Raw genomic sequence first — 15,755 nt, forward strand, 5'->3', positions numbered from 1 at the left:
TCCCCGGCCTACACTCCGTGGACGCCGGCCTTTAAAAATCACATTGACACTTTTTGCTTCAACCACACTTTCTGTTGAATTTTTTATTGATTTAAACTGTTTCAAACCAACTGTTTCATTTACTCTGTCTTAACTTGATATTTTATTGCTTCTACAAAACTTTATTTTCTTATTTCTTGTATCTATTCAACCCCATTTCTAACTAAGCTAATGAACCTCAGCTTGTTCGGTTAGCTTTGAAGCTGTTTCCATCCAAAGACAGTTTGATGTCATTATACATTCAAATTGCAGTTACCCAAATGTTTGCTCCATGTGCTCCCATCCACACAGCTGCAGACTGGCAAACAGGAATTGGATGATTCCAATCACATTTATGCTGGAGGGATCCAGATTGTACCAATAGAGCAGCTTCACTGGCAGCTGGAAAACCACCTTAAAGGGGGATTATTGCCAACAAGTTTGTCAGTTATACTGAAAGCATTCATGGCTCCAGTGTGTCTTTAGTTTTATGCAATTCATGATTAAAATATCCTGTGAGCAGTTATTATTCTAGATTCCTTTTCATTCAAACCCATCTTGCTCCTGAGGTGTATGGACCCACAGGCAAAATGGGGCCTAAAGGCACATGAGGAAATCTGAACTGAGTTCATTGAGTCCACAGACAAAATGGACGAACCGGAGTTTAATGAGTCCACAGCTGGTTAATTTCAAGACGCCTCCGCGCGTCTCCGTGCAAGACACTGAGATACACTGAAAAACAAACTCTTAAATAGTTTTACCCAAATAAGGTAGATTTGATATGGGACCTTACAGTCAGACCATATCTTTTGGCTTTACGCCTGGACCAGTGGCCTTGAATCTTCTTTAAAAGTAAGGGACTTTCTCTCCCCAGGCAGAGAGTTTTTCGATTTGACCACTGACTCTCCCAGAGGATGCATTTTCTGTAACTGAGACGGACCTGATGACAGAAATAAAGATTTCTTTTGTTCGACTACGTCCGTTTCAGCAGCTTTCTTCATCACTCATTTTTTACACCGGTTTTTGAAGACGACCTCTCTCAGAATTTACTACACTCCAATTGGAGATGATAAATACATGGAAGCACTTTTCCAGTGTAGCTGACCGTTCAGAGCACTTTCGCACCACGTGCCACATTTACCTATTCACTCACACAGGCCATACAGGCTACACACATTCACACATCAGTCGGCAGCGTGGGGTTCAGCTTCATGAATATTCAAATGATCCACTTAATCCAGTTATCTTTTCTGTTCTAGTGGGGCAATCTCCCCCTGTTAGTTACCTACAGTGTGAGGACCAATCCATGAGTGTCAGCTCTCACAGCCAGCAGAGAAGACTTTGATCAGCTGAAACACTCAGTGTATTTAAGTCCAGGTTGAAGACACACCTATTTTCAGCTGCATTTGAATAAAGCTCCAAATCTGAAGCTTGAGTTTCAAAACTTAATCACATTTTAACTACTGATTTTATCTATTGTTCTTATTTATTTCTTTTTTGTTTAAAATTTAAATCATGCTTTTTATTTCTACTGTTTTAATGTATCTGTAAAGCACTTTGAATCACCTTGTTGTTGAATTGTGCTATACAAATAAACTTGCCTTGCCTTGCCTTTGTTCATGCTCATTGTGCTATTTATGACGCGCCTGTCAGGCCTGCTGACCCTGGTGGAGACGGTGAGTTCACTGTCCTCACATCTCATGCAAAGGAGCTTGCAGAGTCATTTACTGTGATAGTGAGCAGGTTTGATGTTTACATTTAGTTTTTAGTTCATTTGCCTCTTTGTCACCGGTGAGTCGTTGGCCTGCCTGACCAAACGTGTTCTGATGACCAGATCCAACGTCTGAATGGTTGTGAATGTATCTGGAAGGAAAGTCAACATTGCATTGGAGGTGTTCGGTAGGTCATATCTGACGCCGCCTTCTCGGTAACAGTCACTTAAATGACACACACAAAGGTCGGATCAGCCAATGACACACGTGACCCTACATGTGTGAAACTTATTTCCACTGCTTATAAAACCCAAACCCCCCACTAACTAGTTAGAACTGAAGAAGCCTTTGGATGAACAAAGGAAAAGAAGTCCAGATGCCCTTATTCAACCTCTTAACATGGATGACAGACAATCCATACCAACCAAAGCAGTCTCCCATCACACAAAGAAAACCGTGAGGCTCAACCAATTGCTTTAATGTCAGTAAAAATAAGACTCTTTGATGCAAACAGCTCTGTTTTCCTAAGTTTATTTAGGTTTATCATGGCAGCCAGCTCTACAGTTACAAGTTATTCAGTTATGGGAAGCCACTTAAGGAGAGAAACATATCAATTTTACATCAATTGTGGAATCAGAACTAAGTCAAATTGTAATTCTATTATCTGTTGTTCTATTATTTTTAAAAGTCACAGCCTGTTTTTTGGAATTACTGAAAAAAGTCCAAAAAAGGTCCTACCCACAATGTGCACAGCAAGGTGCTCGTTGCACGTTCATGGGTCCATTCATCCAACACTTTCTAACCATGGATTGTTGCACACTGGAAATCTAACATACCTATCACGCGTTTTCTGCTGGGTCAGAAATATATCTTTTTTTCCAAGCAATTAGATACAAATTCATAAATTCATAGGATATGAATGCCCTAACCACCTCAAATATGCAGCATTTCCAGTAAAAAAGGCGTGGCTGCCAGGATATAATCTTACAATACCAACAAGTTGCTAAACAAGTACAACTATTTTGATCAACAATCGAAACCTACAGTTGTAGCTTTCTGAGGTAAATCCCGCCCACTTGGCCTGGGTGAGGCACAGAACTTATAAATTAGAGCTTCCTTTACACACCAGTCACAAATACTAAAAACACACTTTGCAGCACGTTCATGATTCTTCAAGAGACGACTTCATCACATCTTACAAGGTAAGAAAATTCTTAAAGGAGCACACGTAGAGGTGTCATGATAGAGAAGTTGGCCTGTAAATCTGTCCCTAATGTGATCCTCTGCAAGTTGAGATGACTGATATGAGGAATAACACGGTGTTAGTAAAGCCTTCAGATTACCAAGTAAGGCTTGTGTCAACGTTGAGGTGGCTTCCAGTGGGTTCATCTGAAGGAGAGCAGCTGCAGCACCTGACCTGTTCTGACTGCATTAAACTTTGAGCTCATAAAGCCATGTGACATGGTGACATTTTCTTCCACCAGTGAGATTTCTAACAAGCACGCATTGCTCCAAGACCATTTTTATTTGTGGTTTTATGTTTTTATTTTATTCTTTTTCCCAATGTTGTATTTGTGTTTTTAATGTTGTAAAGTGTCCTTGGGTGTTTTGAAAGGCGCTGTCAAATAAAATGCATTATTATTATTGTTATTATTAACAGTACAACGCTGAATCAAGTCGAATGCCCCTCGTCAAACCAGGGTAAAGTACGTGGGTCAGATACCTAATGAGATCACCAATGTCTAATTCCAGGAAGTATTCTCCTCTGGTCCTTAATCCAGCGGTATTGTGTCGGTTTACAATGGCACCCGACTGCCTTGGAAGTTGCTGTTGGCTGTAAAAACTGCATATTTCCCAGATTACATGACATGACATGTTTGCTGGATTTTAGAGATTTCTACATGAGGCGAGAAAAATCTGTAATGAGCTGTGAAAGAAATGCTCTATGTTTGCATCTTGACACCCTCATTACAGTACAGGCAGTTGGTAAAGCAGTCCACCAGCAACCTCAAAAGGTACAAACCCTGGCAAAAAGTTATGGGATCCCCCTGCGTGGAGGATCTTTTTTCAGATTCTGGAGTTGTTATAACAAAGGTAAAGGAATAGATGAATACAATTTCTGTCACCTTGCTGCCAGCAAAAAAACCATAACAAGAAGATGGCTCAACACAGAACCTCCCACGGATAATCAGTGGGAAGCCATAATTAAAAACATCCAAACAATGGAACTACTAGTTCCATTTAGTTTAGTCTTAGATTACAAAGGGACAAAGGTGATGCCCTCTGGGAAAAATGGAGTACTTATTTTCCAAGAAGAGGTGATTACCAACCTTAAAGCTTTATATATTTTGGTTTTAAGAAAAACAATATTGCAACTATATTGCCTTAATGTATGTGACACACGACCTACTCGCAACCAGTAGCGGCTCGTGGTCTGGAAAATAGGCGGGGCAGATGATCTGCGTTATCAAAATGCAAGCTTTTATGGAGCATACGCAATAGGCCAATAGTCTGTGCAACCATACGCAGGGGGGGGGGGGGGGGATGTGCGCACTCGCATAAAAGTCTGCCATACAACAAACACAAAAGCCCCATGAAAATGAGCGAAGAGAAAGTTTGTGAAAGGAATTAATACTGCCTATGTTTCAATTAGAGGGAAACTTGTCGCAAATGGTGTTTTTTTGCCTTTTCCGAAAAATGCTTCATGTCATACACACCGACAGTGCTCCACATATCCCCTTGTCCCCCCGTGCCAGGCGATTGGAAGAGCAAGCATGGGAAACAGAACATTTTATTCCTATTGGAACAACCAGAGAGCCAGGGCTTTTTGTCATACCACGCACGGGAAAACGTCCGATTGAAAGACCTACCCTTATCCATTGTTTGCTGAACTATATTAATATCAGGTTTATGGGGGCCGAGGTTTTTAATAGCCAATTTTGTTCCCAAATCTAGTCTTTCAAATGAGTTCTCCAAGAGAAACTCAACACTATTGAGTACAGCTTCCATGCTAGCAGCCATGGTTAAAACTTCACCGGTGGATTACTGCTTTCACTCACTGTAGCCTACTATCAGACTGACTCGCTCCTGAGGTTGTGCAGAATAATATAGCAGAAGGCGGGACAGTGTGTAGCAAAGATTCTTGGAGGAGATCCTTACAACGTTTTTAGCTTGTCTTGGGGAAACCTAAGCTAGCAGACAAGTAACCTATGGTACATGTACGAAGCTGTCAACACATTGTTTACTGTCTCAACATTGCTTTGCTCATCAAGCTAAGATATTTCATTAAATCACTCCCAGTCTCCCATTTTGCAAAGACTTCATTCACAATCACTTAAACTTTGTAAGATAGCAACTATAAAGTAAAATCTTTACCTACCACAAATGTGAATCCGGATTAAACAGCCAATATCCTTCATCAAATCCGACATAGTTATCCATTTTATCCAACAAGTTTGTAGGGGAATTTGGCGGCAATGGAAGTTCCCACTGGCTAGATGGGCGGAGTAATATATTTCTTAAACCCTTTGAGTCCTTTCCATGTCCAGGGCAGATCATACACCTGCCCCAATAGCATCTATACAGGCGTTAGCCTGGAAAACCAGCGCCAACTGCTGGACGGCAAAATGTTTTGCCTGCGGTTGGGTCTGGCTTTGAACCACTTTTCATTTTGAAAATACTGCCCTGAATCTGGCAGATGGCAACTAAACCAATCACAACGCAGAGATGTGTTTTGAATCAACGCGGGCGGGGCAGAGGGTTCTGGGGCGGGGTTTTGAGGGAGTGACGACAGAGCAGTGCGACGTTGGGCAGTGGAAACGAAAGCACAACAAGAAAGATGGCGGCGGCAATGGAACAGCGCTCGTTTGATTCAGCCTTGGCATCAGTTTTGGAACAATTAGACTTGGGGTTTTCTTTAAAACGTGAGCAAGAGGAGGCTCTACGTTCATTCATTTTTAAGAAGGACGTTTTTGCCGTATTACCGACAGGCTATGGCAAAAGTCTTATTTACCAGTTAGCTCCACTGGTAGCCAAAAGGATGGGGCTCTGTGAAAGCCCGATGGTAGTTGTCGTCTCGCCATTGTTAGCCCTAATGGAAGACCAGGTGAAGGAGGCGAGCAATTTTGGACTCACTGCCATGCAACTGGGCGTCGATAACCCAGCCAACATCAGAAGGGGTCATTGCCAGTTGTTGTTCGGCAGTCCGGAGGCATGGCTTTTGCAGAACAAGTGGCGCGACATGTTGGGGACCAAAGTCTTCCAAGACAACGTCGTCGGAGTTGTGGTGGACGAGGTTCACCTTCTTCGACCTCGTTTGCAATCCACCTCCAATAAATAGGAAGATCTCTTTCAAGTCTGTTTAACACCGTTGTACACGCTCGGCAGACTCGATTGGGCTTCCTCGGTGTATTCGAGACGTTCACTCCAATTTTCTGCAACCTTTCCGAAACCGACAAAGCTTTAGTTGCACTTTGGAACAGTTTTGTAAAGTGTTGTAGTACACCGGCAACTCGCATGTCTTTTTGGCACAAGTGACAACAAAAGTCAGCCATGCTGAAGTTGCTTCACTTGTTTACATACAGTCCCCTCCCACCAAAGCTTTCTGTCGCGCTTACTACGTCACAATCAGTTGCGCTGATTGGTCAGAGCGTTGGCCTATAGGCACAGACACGGTTTGAAAGACAACGGGTTGTGCTCATCAACAATGTTCCGTTGTATCCATTCATCGGAGCCAGACTAAATTAGACATCCAATCCATTTAGGCTGGTTTATCAGGCTATACAGGTGTTAGATCGGGTTCTTTTAGTAGGAGGCTCAAGAACGGACCGGAGTAAATTCAAGTGAAAATGAAGTCTTTATTGGTATGGCAACAAGTGGAGCATTTCAGCGCTGGTCTCAGTCTGACAGAACTCTCGCAGGAATCCTTCAGACAGAGCCCCGTATCCCCGGTTACACCTCGTATATATGTCTCCTAGTTTCCCGAGGTGGATCCCTTGTTGATCAAATGTGATTGGATATGAATTGTCTAACTCAAATAATGTCTCTGAGGAATTCAAATAATGTGTGTGTATCAATCTGCCCTTGGTTTCCCAGACTTTCCTGATTGTTTTGTCTGTCTACTCCTGCATCACTTAAGGTCATATGGAAAAGTACTGAGACTTATTTCATTCCTAATGTCTAAGAAGAAAGCCAATTATAACACAGGCGTGCTAAATGTTACATGATATTATGCTACGTAGGGGCCTACAGTGATTCTGATTGGTAGAATGTGCTCGAGAGTTCTAAGAAGGGGCAGCCAGGCATCTGCCCTGGCCAGTGGCCATAGATCTAACGTTAAGCAGCCACACTGGAGGTAGGCTATATTTCAGCGAAAATAAAAACAGATTCCACTCGCAAAGTCCGTCACAAACCACAATATGGTGTAATACGATTCCCACTGTGATTGAAGTTGAAATAAATATTTTATCTATAATTTCGGAAAGGTTGAGGGTGTGGCAGGTGTGGCAGGCGGGGCTCTGCCCATCTTGCCCAAATACAGCGGCCGCGGCTGCTCGCAACCCCATTGTTCTCTCATGTTCTAATGTCTCCTTCCTATGAGGGTTCATGTATGTATGTGTACAGCTGTGCATGAAAGTGTATGATTATTTAGACATATGGGTGCAAGTGAACATGTGCATCCGTGAGATTAGTTGCACAGAGATATGTGTACATATACCTTTTGTTTGTTTCTCCTTTTTTGTTGTTTCCTTTGTGTCTATATAAGGACACTGCATGGCTAGCATCTGTATTCCTTAGCCACATCATATTGTACCCATACCTACTTTTTGTTCACTATGCTGAATCTGCCCATGTTTTGTTAAAAAAAAAACATGAAAAAGAAAATATATATATATAAATATAAAAAAAAATACAATTTCTGTCATTTTTGGGCAATTTTTTTCTTTCCAGATCAAGTTGAGGAAAAGGTTATGGAATCACCTTGTAATTTATTATCTAAAATAAATACCAGCTCAAGTCTAAATCTGCAAATGAGTCTTTTGCATCCTCCACTGTGAACTTGATGAAGTTGTTGATGCATTTTGGCGCTTTTATCCAAAACAATTTACACTCATATGCCAGGTAGGCAGGTAGCATAAATGGGTCTTGCCTATCTCCCTACTGGAGATAATACCTTTCATGCGTCAGGGGTCAAGTTTCAAACCCTGATCACCCACATGAAAGGTAGCAATCTTCCAATCTTCCAAGAGTGATAATTATATTACTTTTACAAGAGGGTGTATTTGTGTGGCATGTTTTCTTCAATGAAGCAATATTCTGATCAAATACAATTCAAATTTAACATCTGTCTTCAACTGTGTTTTTAGTCCAATAGAACATTTCAAGCTAACCAGCATCTGTTTTGATTTTCAACATTGATTAAGGTGCAGAAAACTGAAGGTCCAAGATGGAAAGAGGACAAGCTCTGTCCACTGCTTGTGATTGGAAAATATACGTGGGGAGGGAAATCAGAGATTCCCTCTCTCTGTTGGATGTTCTCCACGCAAATCAGTGTGAAGATGAGGTTTTTGATTCAGAAGTCACCGAAGAAAACTTTTACAGAGGGGCTCCACCCATCTGGTTAAACTTTTACATTTGTGAGCAAGCAGCATCAGAAGGCAATGGAGATGGTTTTATCACACGAGATGGATATGAAACTCTTAAGGAAGAAATTGAGCAAAAAAGAAAACTCCCTGCAACATCAACTGTTAAACTTTTCCACCAGCCAGGATGTGGGGGAACTACAATGGCCATGCAGGTGTTGTGGGACTTGAGGAAAACCTTCCGCTGTGCAGTTTTGACGGGCTCCAGCTCAGACGTCACAAAAGTTGCAAAAGAGGTGGTTCACCTTTTCACAGCAGGCACTCGAGACAACCAGAACACTGTGTTGCTGTTACTGAATGATGAGGATATATCAGACAAACTCCAAGACAGCATTCTGAAGACCCTTGCTGAACAGAACGTAGGTAACCGTATGCCTGTGGTAATTATACTCAACTGTGTGAGAAAGGATGCCCCCCCACAGAGTGGCCATGTCGTCCTGCATAGAGAGCTGTCGGATGCAGAAAAGCTAAAATTCAGTGAGAAAACAAAAGAGCTCGACAAAAGGTATGGGGATAAAACTGCTCAATTCCATGGCTTTAACATAATGAAAAGTAATTTCCCTGAAGATTACATCAAGCAAGCATGCACCGTGTTCAGCCCAGTCAGAGGAGAAGAGAGACCGGAGTACCAGCTGGCTGCCATCCTTTCCCTGCTGAATGCGTATGTACCAGGTTCATACCTGCTGGAGTGTCAGTGCCTGGAGTTCTTCACATATAGAAACCGGTCAGTTGAAAAACCAATGCAACCCTTTGGTCACCTCATCGTCACCTTTCAGCAGGATACAAGATCTGAAAGAAAGGTCCGCATGGCTCACCCGATGATAGCGATGCATTGTACTGAACTAATGGCTAAAGCATCAGTGGCCAGAAGTGACACAGCAAGAATCCTCCTGGACCGTTTTTCCAGTTATCCGGAAATTGATGAGTTCCCTCAATGTGTTCTTGGTTTTGTCAATGACATGCTAACCAAAAGAGAAATGAAAACAGATGGTAATTCAATCAATAGTTCAGACAAGACAGAGGAAAAAAAAAAGTTTTCAAAACTCATTCTAGATATTCAGGTGAAGGAGGGCAAGGACCAAAGTGCGTCTGTTTTAAAAGTGGCATCAGAGAAATGTACTCGAGATCCATTTTTTCCACAAGCTCTTGCTCGATTTTGTTACATTGAACTAAAAAAGTACGACCAGGCCGAAATTTGGGCAAAGGAAGCAAAGAAAAGAGATCCCAAAAATTCATTTATTGCTGATACACTGGGCCAAGTCTATAAGAACCAACTGAACAACACAGTGGATTCAGCTGAAGGGATTCAACTGGCCCAAAAGGCCATTGAAGCTTTTAGGCATGAAGAAAAACTTGCTGAGGATGAACAAGAGATGTACATAAAAGGTGACGGCACGACTAAAGTCTCAAAGTATTTTAATTGCAGAGGGCTGTTTGGTTTCCTGCAGGTCTGCAAATTTTTTTACAAAAATCATGACGCAAAGATTCCGTCCTTGGAGACAACACTCAGAGACAGAGAAACCTACAGCTTAAGAGCAGAAGTTGAGAGAAAATGTGATTTCTTTGACAGATTTCTTACATACTCAAAGCCCAGCGTGGAGAAGGATGATCCCACATACATTTCTGAAGACGCCTCAGAATGCCACAAGATGTATGTTGGAAACTCACCACCGAAACACAACGATCAAAAGGTTGCTCAGCTTCTGCAGAAGCTTAAACAGAAGCGGGCTGACACCTCTGTAGGAATACTTGCATGTCTTGACCGAGAGTATCCTGAATCAGAGCTTAAAGAAATAACTACATGGTGGGAGGAACTTTGCTCAAGCAAAGATCCAGAAACAGCTGATGTCAACTACATCCTTGCTTGTATCATGTTATGGAATACAGGAGCCACCTTTACACTTAAACAAGAGCCCTTAACATCATTTCGACAGAAAATACCCCTGAGTGAAACAGTTGAGCCCGAGCAGCACATGCTAGCACTCCTCTTGCACTGGCCGTCAGAGAGTAAAGACAAATGCCTCTTTGACCTCAATGAGTCAATTCGGAAGATGCGCTGTTCTTATGAACATGCATACAAGAAGCACCTCAGATCGAGGTATCTTCGCCCCTTGCTTTTTCTTGGAAAGGGACAAGATCTGAGCAGAATTGTTCACAGAAAAATTCTCGAGCGGTTGTTTGACGATGGTCAGGAAACTAACCCAGACTGGAGTCATAACTGGAGGCACGAGATCATCTTCAAAGATTCCCGGGTCCAAGCACGACTTCTCAAAGTTGAAGGGGCGGTACAGAACTACAAGGTGTACGCAACCGTTGGTGGCAAAGAGATCCAAGTGGAAGCCAATTTGCAAAGAAACCTTTGGAGACGACGCCAAGTTTCTTTTTACCTCGGATTCACCATCAAAGGTCCAGTGGCCTTTGGTATCCAGACAAAGACTGAGAGAAAAGGTAAGACGTTACGTTTTGGCAGTGACAGAAGTAGAACAAACACTATTGCCATTTCTTTTCCTGATGTTAAGCAATGATAATCTTTGTCTGTATTGAATTGGATTCTTTATGAATACCAAAATGGGAAACTGCCAGCCAAGAGCTGGCTTTCTGTTGCCCTGCCCCCCGTTTCCTGTTTTTGCTTGTTCTGTCTTTGTTCTGAAAGAAACCCACAAACAAAATGTTTTACTACTACTACTGATAATAATAATCAATTATATTTTTAATATAATAATTCTATAATAAATAATTGCTAAATAATAATCATGCTGATGGATACAAACCCTCCCCCATATTAGAGAAAAGCCAGAGAAAATTGTATATGGGACCGTTGGGGACATTATGCATACACGCCTATGAAGCCAAAAGCTCTCACAAAATTTATGAAGAACCTTACACACACGTTACTGAAATGCTCTCCGCTCTTCTGATTTGTAAATCTGAGGTTTTTGAGTAGCAACCAAAGTGTTTTCATCATTGAAATGATCTTTTTGCACTTCATTCAGTTTCAGACGAGAGCCAAACTGAGAGCAATTCCCCCAAACAAGGTAAAGGTTTTGTTTTTATTCACCACTATTTTGCCATTATAATGTAGTATTACGGTATATTATCATTTGAGTGTGTACCAGGCCTTGGCAACTCACCATTGCAACCATTTACTATACAATAGTTTTTATTATACTCTTGTCTTTGTTTTCATATTCAGCTATTTTAGGGGAACATTTTTTGGATTGCCAACGGGAAGCCCTGATTGCGAGAGTGCACCATACAAATGAAATTCTGGACAAGCTGTTGCACAAAGAGTGGATCCCACAAGACGTCTGTGATGATTTGAGAAATAAAGCAACCACACAAGAGCAAATGGAAAACATTCTAAGGTTGATGAAAGCAGCAGGCAGACGAGCCCAAGATGCCCTTCTTGATATCCTTAGAAGCATCAAGTGTTTGAGGCCTCTAATGGCCGAGCTCCACGGATCTCAGTGAAAAAGCTGACTTAAAGGTGGGGTAGGGGATCTTTTTTTACATATTGCTTGAAATACTCTTCACACCCCCATTGCAACCAATTAATTAAAAGTTTTGAAACAAATATGAAATGTTTTAGTGGCCTCTAGAACGTACAATCTAGGAAAAACAGTATCCAATCATTGTGAACAGTTCACAATGATTCGCTGGACTCAAAATCCAGGATCTCCTACCCTACCTTTAAGGACTCTGGTGAGGCCAGCTGGATATTTTGTAAAGCTTCCCGGGAAACAAAGTGTGAGTGCATTTGTACTGTACATAAGGGTAAAACCACTGCACTCATCATGATATCAATCCTCGAGATTTTCTTTCTACAACAATTTAAAAAAAAAAACTAAATCATATACATTCCACATGTCTAATGATTTACTTTTAAAGGATGGAGGATGGCAATTAGAGGGGTAATAATATGCTTATTGTTTTCGTATTTTTGTATATTTCCTAAACGTGACAAGAGGAGCTGCAGTGACGTACTGCACAGAATGAGAAAAATGTGGTTTATGTTGAAAATGAATGCATGTAAACTGTTCAAATAGACCATCCAGCCATCCATTTTCTATACCGCTTAATCCAACTCATGGTCGAGGGGCGGGGCTGGAGCCTATCCCAGTAAATCGCGAGTCCATCGCAGGGGCCAGGGCTCTTCATGTGGGCCCCAAAGTAAAGTTCTGAACCTTTAAATAGACACAAAATGAGCTCTTAAAAAAAAAACTGCTCAATTTTCCACAAAGGAAAGAACAAATGCAAATACTAAAAACAGTTACATTAGTATAATTGGTCATTTTTAATGGCAGTCGAAGAGGAAACGCTGGGCAATAAATACATTTTGACATTTTCTGACATTTTTCTGCCACGCACTTGTTTCCGGACCAGAGGAGACCGATCCTTCCAGGCTGTTAATCCCAGGCTTTGGAACGATCTTCCGCTCTCTCTGCGCTCGATGGAGTCTGTTGACGCCTTCAAAAGGCAACTTAAGACCTATTTATTTGTTCAGGTTTTTTCTTAATTGTCTTAGGGCTCCTATGATTGTCACTGAGTTGCCTTGGCCTTTTAAACTTATACTTTTATGTACTTCTTAACTGTGTGTTTCTATTGTACCTGTAAAGCGCTTTGTGACCCTGGTCTGTGAAAAGCGCTGTACAAATAAAGATTGCTTACTTACTTACTTACTTACTTACATATTCTCTGCTGGCATCATTTAAAAGCCATTTTGGAGATGAGGAAGGTCAAGATTGTGAAAATATTTTATGGGACCAACTGTTCTTTGATGATTTTATTGTGTACCTTTATAATGTTTAGCTCAATTTTGGTTTACTGACGATATGACATTAAAAATCAACAGATTTTTGTTTCCATCTTTATTTTTTATGATTTGAAGTTTTTTTCTTCAAATCAAAACAATCCCCCCAGAAGAGCTGGAGGAAGTGGCCGGGGACAGGGACGTCTGGGTTTCTCTGCTCAAGCTGCTGCCCCCGCGACCCAATTCCCGGACTAGCGGAAGATGATGGATGGATGGATGGATGGATGGAAGTTTTTTTCTACCTATTTTCTTGTGGAAGACACTTAGTGGTCTACAACTCATTTAGGATGAACTGGATTAGTGTAGGAAGGGGCAGATGTGTCAGTTTCAGTGCACATTTAAGTCGACCAACAGTTGTAACTTGGCTGGATCATTTTATTTGACTACTGTTTTTGCTGCAAAATCCCCGCAGGGGACAGGGATCGCTGTGTTGATCCAAGTATGTCCAACTCTACTACAATAGCTGGCAAATATGCATCCTTTCAGCTTGGGCTACTGAGAAACTGAATTTAGTAGCATTTTAGCCAGAGTAACATGTTTGCATGGATTTTAAAAGTTTGTTTTTTATCAGATTAAAGCAATGATTAGTTTTCGAACATCATTAATGTACCGAGGGTGTGAGTTTCTATTACAAAATAAACTAGAACATTTAATTTGACTTGTTTTGTCTTTTTGTGAGCATGTTTGCTCATCACATATATTTCTAAATCATAGAAATATGCACTCTTATTTTTGTTAGGTCCTGTAACATTACAATGCATCGTTTCTTGACATTTTTGGTGGTCTCCTGGGGGTGGGTTTGTGAGCCTTTGAAGCATGACAACAAGTTAACATGGATGCAGTTACATCCGACAAATGTAAGGGAAGCCAAAGAGCTGAGGATTGGCAAATTCTCTAGTGATACTTTAAAGAAAATAAAAAAGCTGATTAATCAGTTGGCAGAGGTTTAATGAAAAAAAAGAAATACAATGACAAAAAGGAATATTGGATGTGTCACTATGGTTTGTATTTGTGATTGGAATCATCTTTTACAATACACTAAAAAAGAAAAAGGTAATCACAAACTTTGAAAACTCTTGCCTTTTAAATGCAGGGCGTCCTCTTGTATGATGCATTTTTAAAATAAGGTGCTCATATCGTAATCAGCAAAAGATCCTGCATACTTGTTCCAGCACCGTTTATTAGCAAACTACCGGTACAGCTGCTGTACATTCCCCGAAGGTCCGTTTTTCAAGAAAAATTTGCCCCTTCAGTTTGGAATATCTATGCAATACAAAGTGATGGTGACAGATTTAATCCAATCTCTGTGTAAACTTGACAAACGGTTTTGGGAGACACCAAGTTCTAAAAGTACTAAAAACTCTCACTAAGATGAGTTTTTGTCTTTTCCTCACACAGAATTGCTTTGAGATTAGTCCTCAACAATTACTCTCAAGCTAAGACACGTAGCCGCAGGATTCTCAGGCTAAGTTGGGGGCTCTCTGAGAGGGTTATGAGAAGCTTCATGGACACAACCTCTGGATTCCATGGTTGCCATGGTTCCTCTTCAGGTGCATCATCTGCTTAAAAACAAACAAAAACACCACCAGCTCATAGAACTGCTTTTTCCTCTCATTTTTTTTTCCCAGTTCTGGAAAACTAATAATGTGGTAATAATAACACTTCTTCTGATGATTTGTTGCCTCCTGACATGAACTAAAGACTCGACCGACAGACTTACAACATGGAAAATGTCAGGTTTGGGCACTTATAAATTCTGCACTCTTTTCTGTGTTTCTCTGCTCAGACTTTTCAAAACTTCTCTTGTTCTGATCATCAAAACTCTCTGAAACAAACACTCACCACCCCACAGCTCACCTGCCGCACAAATTACAGTCAAGTCAGGTTCAAACTCATCTGAAACATTACTCGAATAATGTGGCTAGGCGGACTTCAAACCTGCCATCTCTTTTTACACTTGCGTATGGAAATTGACATTAAATCACATGTTCGTACAGCTGATAAAACTGTTCACAGGACAGATTCCAGCTGGGACACAAAGAAACATAATGTAAAAACAGGCGGCTTCCAGCTGTCTGTGCTTCTGTGTTGGAGTAGATGATTAGGGTCAAATAGGCCTCCTATTTTAAAGTTAAAAGCTTAAGATCTATCAAAAGCGCTTTCACATGTGAGTGTGGTTTTTCTTTGACCACCAATCCCAGTCTGCAAAAGCACGTGTCACGTCAAACAGCCCTGCCTCTTCTCTAGGATGCCTTTTTTTTTTTTTTTTCCTCTCAGACTTGCTCTGAGATTGGTCCTATCACATTTTCTGGAGCCGATAAAGTTTTTCACAGGACAGATTCCCTCAGCTTCCCTCAGGACACAGTGATTCCACGGTTGCCATGGTTCCTCCTCAGGTGCATCATCGCTTTGAAAACAAGCAAAAAACACCACCAGTTCACAGAACTTTTCTTTCTCACATTTCACTCCCCCGGTTCTGAAAAACGAACACTTCTGCTGAGAATTTGTTGCATCCTGACAGGAACTAAAGACTCTCAGTGACGCACTAAAGAGTCACATAAACTTACAAAATAG

General features: G+C 41.2%; 1 protein-coding gene across 1 annotated transcript; it reads left to right on the top strand.

Moving 5' to 3' along the window:
* Positions 1–2,903: 2,903 nt before the first annotated feature.
* Positions 2,904–13,795, top strand: LOC142368782 (sterile alpha motif domain-containing protein 9-like). Its single transcript, XM_075450960.1, has 4 exons — positions 2,904–2,932; positions 8,153–10,819; positions 11,365–11,406; positions 11,565–13,795. The coding sequence occupies exons 2-4, from the start codon at positions 8,176–8,178 to the stop codon at positions 11,840–11,842; spliced, it is 2,964 nt and encodes a 987-aa protein (XP_075307075.1). The 5' UTR covers positions 2,904–2,932; positions 8,153–8,175; the 3' UTR covers positions 11,843–13,795.
* Positions 13,796–15,755: the final 1,960 nt, after the last annotated feature.

Source organism: Odontesthes bonariensis, chromosome 19, assembly GCF_027942865.1.
Source record: "Odontesthes bonariensis isolate fOdoBon6 chromosome 19, fOdoBon6.hap1, whole genome shotgun sequence".
Taxonomy (NCBI): Eukaryota; Metazoa; Chordata; class Actinopteri; order Atheriniformes; family Atherinopsidae; genus Odontesthes; species Odontesthes bonariensis.

Bases quoted from the DNA above. Each gene is read 5' to 3' on its own strand.
- LOC142368782 (XM_075450960.1), top strand. From the start codon at position 8,176: ATGGAAAGAGGACAAGCTCTGTCCACTGCTTGTGATTGGAAAATATAC. The intron at 10,820-11,364 runs GTAAGACGTTAC...CACTTCATTCAG, and splicing joins GACAAAGACTGAGAGAAAAG to TTTCAGACGAGAGCCAAACT. The intron at 11,407-11,564 runs GTAAAGGTTTTG...TTTCATATTCAG, and splicing joins GAGCAATTCCCCCAAACAAG to CTATTTTAGGGGAACATTTT.